This window comes from Lagopus muta, chromosome 16, assembly GCF_023343835.1.
Source record: "Lagopus muta isolate bLagMut1 chromosome 16, bLagMut1 primary, whole genome shotgun sequence".
NCBI lineage: Eukaryota > Metazoa > Chordata > Aves > Galliformes > Phasianidae > Lagopus > Lagopus muta.
The window spans coordinates 2,385,021-2,393,669 of record NC_064448.1 but is presented as its reverse complement, the minus strand read 5'-3'; the positions used below and the strand labels follow the sequence as shown (position 1 = coordinate 2,393,669).

The following is an 8,649-nucleotide window of genomic DNA, read 5'->3' as shown; positions in this document are numbered from 1 at the left end:
TTTTTGCTAAGCAAATATTTGCAATATATTTTGGGAGATCAAGCATCCAAAGTGAAAAAGCATGATACCTGCCAAGGATGTGAGAAGCACATAAAGGATATCTTAAACTGGGAGAACATGGGATGGTTTTACCATTTGGGTCTATGAGGAAACCAATCTGAGACCCTTTCAGCTCAAGCTTTCAGGCTTCAGACACCTCAATCTAGAAAGCTTTTCACAAGCTCTCTTTGCTTCAGCAGTTCTGCTAGTTCCTTTTGCAGAAGCCAAAGTACTGTGGAACAGAGACTAATCCTAAGACTTCAGCAAACAAGCGACATCCTAATATGGGACTTTCCTAGAGGACAGTTTATTTTACAAAGGTCTGAAGCAACCAGTAATGCCTAGTTATGGAGAGTATGCTTCTAGCTGGCTGTCTGCTCTCAGTTGGTGTTATAATTTCTGTATCATTCCTTTGGCTCGAATAAAGGTTGCAAGGAAAGTAATTGTTTAAACTATTTTGCTTAAGAGTAGCAGATCAATGCTAGTCAACATCTAACTTGTGAACTTGTCTCTGCGCTGTGCTATTGTCAGGAGGCCCAATCTGTTGGCACGTAGTTTTATAAACAGTGAGAATACTGGAAATTAGGTCATGTTTTGTATAAACTTTTATTTCAATAGCTTAAAGAATAAGCCACGTAAAACATCTGGAAATCACAGTAACATGAGGCACATACAATAGCAATGTCTTAAATATGCATTAGTAATACAAAGCCATCTTTCACTCTGATAAAAGTTACAACTTTATTTTTCTACAAAATATTTAAGTCATGAAATATGTTTAGATAATACATATATACAACATTCATTTTTCATTCCTTCCTGTAAGTGATGCTGCTGAGATATGGAAAACAAAATTAATCTGAGACTCTTGTGGTTTATGTGCAGTTGTGAAACAACATGCTGCACCTTGCAGGCTGGATTATATCTGAGCTGTCAGCAAGCAATTTACATACATCATAGGTATGTGCAGAATTGTGCATGCAAGTGACAGATCACAGTTTTGAAGACTGTGCTCACAGATTCCCACAGCTGCTCAATACACAACAACTGATGTGGTTATAAATCACCGGGTCTGTAGTTATTTCTAGGATGCCCTTACCTGTAGTCTAACTAAACTAAGACCTACCCTTCATCTTAAGTCCTGCTCATCAGTGTGCTGCTTTACTTTCAGTGGTGATTTGGTAAAATGTCTCTATCCTGCTACAGAATGTGTGGATTGATAAGTAATTCTATTTCTGATCAGCTATAACTGTTTTATTCTCGTCTGCAAGGCAAGCATTTCCCTTTCTATTTCATAGGGAAGGTCAGCATTAACTTGCCCCTCGAAGTACTGTTTGACTTCTTCCACCTCCTTTTCCCAGAACTCTTTGGAGATATTAAACAGTTCAGTTAAGTTGATGTCTTCTAAGCCCTTCAGGTTCAAAGCGGTGTCAGCAGGGATATAACCTATGGCAGTTGGCTTGGCAGAGGCTTTCCCTTGAATTCTGTTGAACATCCACTCCAGCACACGGGAATTCTCTCCGTAGCCAGGCCACAGGAATTTCCCTTGGCTGTCTTTCCGGAACCAATTAACATGAAAGATCCTTGGTAGTTTTGCTGCTGGGCGGTGTGCCATGCTAAGCCAGTGTGCTAAGTATTTGCCAAAGTTGTAGCCAAAGAAAGGTCTCATGGCAAATGGGTCGTGCATAATAATTTTTCCTGTTCAAAACACAAATGGAGAACATTTATTCTAAAGCACGAAGTTTCAGTTCCTCACAGTATTTATTGCCCAGCACCCTTAGCCAGCTTTCTGCATGTGAACCACAGAACTTTGAGAAATGGTACAAATGTTAGCCTTGAAGTACAGATTAAATTAATCTTTGCAATCAGTGGAAAGTAAATTTCTTAAAGCTCAGGTCAAACAGTTTAAGGTTCTTGAGAGCTGGCCTTCATTATTCATTTATTTTTTGCTGAGCGCTAGCAGCACAGAAAATTTAAGTTTACTTATCCCAGACTGTAACAAGAACTCCATATCAACTCTTCTGGCAACACCGTGATTGCACTCTGCTCTGTATGCTTGCCACCTAGGGATTATTTTGCATAATTTGTCTTTTAAGGAAAATCTGGCTGTTAAGTCCAGTATAAATATTTTCTGTTGTAAAAATGCATAGGTTGCACAACTAGCTGCCAAGATTTAAATGTTCAGGAGCAGAGGAGGAGGACAGAGAGCAGGCTCTCCAGAGAAGGTTGCTTGTAACACAGATAGGCAGACTAGATTTTGATTTACCTTTGTGCTCAGCAGCTGCTGTTGCTTCAGATCTCATAGCTGCTCCTATAAATACTCCATGCTGCCAGTTAAAGGCCTCGTATACAAGAGGCACACCTGTAAAGAACAAAGTCACTTCAGTGATTAGTGATCCAGAAGCACTTTTATGACAGGTTTTGCTAACTGAGATACTGCTGGATCCCAGTTACTATGTAATGTATTCTAATTTTCCTTGTTGATTTTTAACTTGGTTAATTTCCTGCCGCCTTAGAGCAATCTGTATGAATGTTCTCAAAACTGGCTACTGATTATTGAACGCATCAGCTGGGAGATATCTGAATTCCCAACAGATTTTACTGGAAACAGATTCTGGTCCTGTGGTCATGATGGTGATTTAGATTCAGGCCTAGCATTACTTCACTTTTTCAGCTTTAGGTGGTCTTTAACAGACCAATTTATTTAACTTCTTTACCTGTAAACTGCCTACAACTGGTTTAAATCTCTGATCATTTCCTATCTGAACTAGTTAGACCAAGCAATTTGACATAAATAATTTGCTATGCTTCTCCTACCCAAGGTACTGGGTCCTGAACTCTCTCCACTCTCCAATTCACTCTTATCAGTAACGGTTTGGTGTTAGCATCTAGCAGTTTACACACTGGAAGTGTCTGTAAGCGTGTGTGTGAAAGGCTAACATGGAGCAGCTAAACTAACATGGTTATCTCCTTGCTTCTGTATCGGGATAGCAAAACTTGTGCCTGTGCCCAGCTGTGTTTCGGCTCTCCTGTGATGAGCACTTGACACTTGCTGGTGGTTTCTGCTTCCCTTACCAGAAGGTCTGCGGCCTCCAAATATTATCCCCTCGATGGGCACGCCTTCAGGCGATTCCCACGCAGGGTCCATGATGGGGCACTGGCTGGCTGGGGTGCAGAACCGCGAGTTGGGATGAGCGCAGGGTTCCCCTGTACAGAGTGTGATAGAAAGGTCATAACGGCAGGTGGAACTCGGACTCAGTAGAGGAAGATGAGAGAATGTGGAACGGAGCCAGGTTACCATTATCTGGTGTCCAGTCCTTGTTCTTCCATGAAGTCAGTGTTACTCCTGGCGGTAATGGCTCATCAATGCCTTCCCAGTAGACACCTCCGTCACTTGTTTCAGCTACATTGGTAAAGATGGTGTTCTTGAATATGGTTTTAATAGCATTGGGGTTTGTTTTGACTGAGGTTCCAGGGGCAACACCAAAAAAGCCATTTTCTGGATTGATTGCCCTTAAGTTGCCTGGAAGTTAAATGACAAAATATAAATAAAACTGCTTTAATTATTTCCAGAACTTTTAGCAAGTCTTGCTGACTCTAAAAGCAAGCAATACTGGGCTATTCACCAATCTAATTTCAGTTCCATACCTTGCTCATCAAATTTCATCCAGGCAATATCGTCACCCACACATTCAATCTTCCATCCTGGCAGGCTTGGGTTCATCATGGCCAAGTTGGTTTTTCCACATGCACTGGGGAATGCTGCAGCAAAATACTTCTTTTCACCTTCTGGATTTGTAATTCCCAGGATCTATTGAAAACCAAAGACAGTTGTTAAATATAGTTCTTTCTTCTTGCATTTTTCATTTTGAAGACTGTCTCCCAGCAAGTGGTAATGGTAAAACGTTTGATTATGCAAAATTCTTCCTACAAAAGAGGCAGCATGTAATACAGTTGACAAATAACACAGGCAGTATTTAATTCAGCAAAAAATCCACTTGTCTTGCCCTTAGATTATATGCAAACAGACCTTATATTTTTAGAAATGTCACATACGTGTCATCTTTATTTTTGTGATTAAAAATATACAGACTGCATATAGCTGTGTTTCTTAACTGAGAGCTAAGAAAAACAGGCAAAATTTTTTACTGTGAAATTAGTATGGAGTGAGTGCACTTCAGGCATGATACTTCTCATAGTACATTGACATTTCTCCTGAGACTCTTCAATCATGCACTTTGAGATTCTTTTTGTCAGTTGTAATCTACAGTAGTAGAATAATTAAATGACAACATTGCAGAAGTTTTAGTCCACAGACCTGTTTATAACATGAGAGACAATTTTCAGACTTGCATCAGTCCTTTATGATTCCATTTGTAGGGTCAATATAGATGCCCAGTGATAACATTTAGGCTTTGCTCAGTGCACAGATCTGCCCACAAGTAGCCACTGTCAGACGTTCTTAATCTTTCTTGGTTCCCAATTTTATATTATTTCTTTAGAATGTTTGGTACCTGAACTTGCAAGCAGTTTCCTATTTATCAGAAGTCTGCTAAGTGATAAGTTCATACCTAACTCATGAGACTGTCATTTTATTGATCTCAAGATGTGACTGTATTCATGTTGGTCTAAATTCAGGTTTAATGGTTGTTCAAACACACATCAGGACTCAACAGCTCTTACCAGCATGTGCTCTGCTAGCCAGCCCTCTTCCTTGGCGATTCTGCTGGCAATCCTAAGAGCAAAGCATTTTTTCCCCAGTAAGGAGTTTCCTCCGTAGCCGCTGCCAAACGAAATGATCTCTCTGCGGTCCGGGAGATGAGCAATCAGTGTTAACTCTGGGTTGCATGGCCAGTTGTTGATTAATGGTTCTGCAGAACAGAATGTTGTACTCATGACTGCAGCAATTTCCATGCTGTATCAGACTGTGCTGTTTCATCAGCATCGAGACTCTGATAGCAACCCGTACCAGAAGCTTCAAAGGAAACCCTCTGGTAAATACTGGTGGTAATAATCTCCTTTCTATGAAACTCTCCTTGAGCTTTGATTCCTTAATTGACTTTTTAACCCAGCGCAATTACACAAGCCACCCCGAATCTTTAATGATGAGCATTTCCAATGTGCTGAGAATATGCAAATATGCAGCCAGCTCTAAAACATGCCCAAGTACTTCCAGGGGTGACACATTCAAATCTTCCCTACCTTTTAGTGGTAGAGGACATCCAACCGAGTGAAGGCATTTCACAAACTCTCCGGTGCCCAGGGCTTTCAGAGCAGCTGTTCCCATCCGTGTCATGATCCTCATGCTAGCCACCACATACGGAGAATCTGTCAGCTCGATCCCAATCTTGGCCAGAGGAGATCCAATAGGCCCCATGCTGAAGGGGATGGCGTACATTGTGCGTCCTGTCGAACAGAGACAGGAGCAAGAATGCTACGTGATGAAGAGCAAACCAGGGAGCTTTTGAGATCATCTGTACTAATGTGGACGTTGTTTCTCACTTCTTTCAAAGCTGTTTGTCTTGTGCGTGTCTCTGATGTTTAAACATCTATCCTTCTGTTTGTCAAATCACGTAGCAAGAAGCTTTATCTTAAATGTTGAAAGCAGCTGTTCAGACAAAATGTCTAGCCAGTAGGAGAGGTGGGTGGAAGCTTCTCTGTTGGTGTAAACTGCTGCAGCTGAGGTGAATGCTGGGCATGGGGATTCTCTGTTCTCGCCTCACTTTCTATCAGGTGTTGAGGTGCTGCGTGACTTGCAGAAAGCACCTGAATTTTCCAACCATACTGTGCCCCTCTTTATAAGGAAAATGAGTTCTCTACTGGAAAGAGCCTGAGGGCTACCGTTGGGCAGGCATTTGGATCTGTGCAGAAGATCTGGATGAAACCTACACAATGACTAACATTGAGAGCCTCCACCTAAGCCTTCAGCGAACATTTCTTCTATTAAATATCAGAATAATAATGATTAGTGTTTCAGTAATCCTAAAAATTCCATGTCAGCCTTTCTTTCTCACCCACCTTGCATGCAGCCTGGGAATCTGATATTGAAAGCTTTCTCAAAATCCTCTTCTGACATCCAGCGACCCAGCTGGCTGGTTCCAGTTGTAGGGATTGGGATGGTATCTCTCTGTTCTTGAGTGATAATGACAGTTTTGCTCTCGATTCTTGCTACGTCTCTTGGGTTAGTGAGAGCCAACCAGCTGCATTTCAGTGTAAACCAGGAAAATCAATGTTAATTATTTAAAAAAAAAATTAAAAAAGATCAATATGACACTTCACCCACTTATTTCACCCTTCTGCTAGGAACTCTTTAGCAAAATGGGTGCAATGTTTTATAAGACTAAAACTGAAGTGACAGAGCCAATGTAAGTGAGACAAGTTTCAAAAATTAGTCAGATATATTCGCTCCTACAAATTGCTTCAAGACTTTGCAGTATGAATAACAAATTATATGGCTTGGGAAATTCGGGTTACATGTTAATGTTCCTTTGCCTCTTATCTCAGCTTTATTTTCTGCTGCTGACTTTGAGAGAAATGTTAAAAATCTCGTTTAATTCTCCTTCTCATCAGTATACAGTTGTTTTGTGTGGGATCCGCAAAGTGGTGCCTCAAGCAGAGTGGATGCCAAGCAAGCATGCTACGTGCTGGTCAAAATGCCTGCAGAATGAGAATCCAGCCTTGCAGGTTCACATTGTCCTTTTAAGACAGAGGCATCACAGCAGAAATACTGAGTATCAGCGTGTCATAAACAGTGACAGAGTTTACTAAACAGAATTCTTTTTCCCCTCTAAAAATTTCTGCCATTTATTTACAAAGGCAAGGATTGTTTCACGTTTTCACCTCTGTGCATAGAAGTTTTCCACGAGTATAAAAATGTTCTAGCTGGGCTGTCATAACCATCATCACTACAGCTAAGCATATAATTAACAATGAATAATTTATCTGGTGAATCTTGCCCTTTTCTCTCCCAAATAGTCTGCAAACAGATTGCCAAATTCCTCCACTTAGTTATTCAAAAGTCTTTGCAGATTTCTTCCATGAAGATTTCTTGGTTGGCACTTAATTCCTTAGCATGTACTTGTTGTTAATATTCTCCTTTCATATTGGGTTGGTTGGGAGAGACAACGAAATATATGAAAAAAGAATTTGCTGAATATATTACAGTCAAAACGCATTGGCATGATGTGAATAATGCCTCTACTGAATAACAGTTGAACGCCCACGGATCTATTTGAATGCCACAAAAAAGTATTTGACGAATAAACTAATTGACTAAAATAGTAGAATTCTTCAAAAGATGTATTTGCTAAATAATATTCAACCATTCCTAATGATTAGTTACATAAGTCTCATGACATTATTCCAGTTCCCTGATTTCTGTAACTAATAAATAGAGACAATGTACTGCTGATATTCCTGTGTTTTATGTTAATTTTTACAGGAAAAGTTTGCTGTTCTCAATTATTTCAACTATGTAAACTAGGGTGCCAAAATGTTCATGGATAGCAAATATTGCAGGTTACGAACAGTTTTAAACCTAAACAGGACAGAGAATGCACATTGCTGTTCTGAGACACCCCTTGTCCCCCTTTTCACTACTCACCAGTTCTCATACTTGCTCAGCTTCTTGATCATGCCTTGCTCCACCATGATGTCCAGAATTTTTTTGTTTTCTTCTTCTGAGCCATCGCAGATATGAATGCTCTCAGGCTGGCACAGCTTGGCACTGCTTTCAATGAACTCCCTCACTTTTGGAGGCAGGCTCTCCAAATCCCCCTGGATAACCTTAGGCATGACGTTGACCTCATCTTTCAGCTCTGGGGGCATTACTGCAGCTGTAGTGGCTCTTGTTGAGGGCTTTGAAATGTTGATCACGATCTAAAATCAAATATATTTTGTTTGTTAGCATACTGTGATATTCTACCATTAATGATGCATAATGAAAGACCAGAATTTGTAGTAGGCTTAATTTTATACCTCTGCCTAAAGTCAACAAAAAGAATTTTTTTGTTAATCACTGTTAATCTCAAGCTGGAAAAAATATGTAGAAAGCATTGTACTTACTGTTGAGTTGGATGGATGTCAGTGGGGATTTGGCTCCCTTTCAGCTGATGGTGTTTCCCTTGCTTTGGAGTGCTTGTTGGTTTCTGAGGCGGCGTTCTCCTTCCTTAAATATTGTCTGTGGTGTCCATCCCACCGGGTGAGGTGAGGGAGGCTTGTCCTTTACATCACCACTGGTTGTGTTTTGGGACACTGCCACTGACACACTGTCATCGTGCGAAGTTGTCAACAGCCCTGGCGAGGTAATCATTGAACAGGTCCGATTAATGAATGCTGAAAGCGGTAGTTCTTGGTCCCTGGATTTGCTCTTTGGAGCAGTTACAAAACTTTGATGAAGTTTGACCACACTTTGATGCAGTTTAGCTTTGAAACCAAAAGCGTCACAACGTCCAAGTGTGTGGAAGAAGTTGGGCACAGCCTGGAACAGGGAGCTGGCGCAACCCAGCAGCTGGCACAGCGAGCTGCTGCTCACAGGTTGGCTGTGAAGCTGGGGTTTGGCTGAGGTGTGTTTGCTCTGCCTGGTCTGTGGATAAAGTTCAGTGCTGAGCA

General features: G+C 41.0%; 1 protein-coding gene across 1 annotated transcript; it reads right to left on the bottom strand.

The window, feature by feature from the left end:
- Positions 1-626: 626 nt before the first annotated feature.
- PCK1 (phosphoenolpyruvate carboxykinase 1) lies at positions 627-8,269 on the bottom strand. The gene is made up of 10 exons (XM_048963070.1): positions 8,104-8,269; positions 7,643-7,917; positions 6,058-6,239; positions 5,242-5,445; positions 4,723-4,910; positions 3,688-3,850; positions 3,338-3,562; positions 3,115-3,246; positions 2,306-2,401; positions 627-1,737 (listed from the first exon to the last, which is right to left on the bottom strand). Exons 2-10 carry the CDS (start codon positions 7,864-7,866, stop codon positions 1,283-1,285), a joined length of 1,869 nt encoding a protein of 622 aa, XP_048819027.1. The 5' UTR covers positions 7,867-7,917; positions 8,104-8,269; the 3' UTR covers positions 627-1,282.
- Positions 8,270-8,649: the final 380 nt, after the last annotated feature.

Excerpts from the sequence above, each read along its gene's own strand:
- PCK1 (XM_048963070.1), bottom strand. The coding sequence starts at position 7,866 with ATGCCCCCAGAGCTGAAAGATGAGGTCAACGTCATGCCTAAGGTTATC. Across the intron at positions 4,911-5,241 it reads ATGTCCTCTACCACTAAAAG|AACCATTAATCAACAACTGG; the intron begins GTAGGGAAGATT and ends TCTGTTCTGCAG. Across the intron at positions 1,738-2,305 it reads AGCAGCTGCTGAGCACAAAG|GAAAAATTATTATGCACGAC; the intron begins GTAAATCAAAAT and ends TGTTTTGAACAG.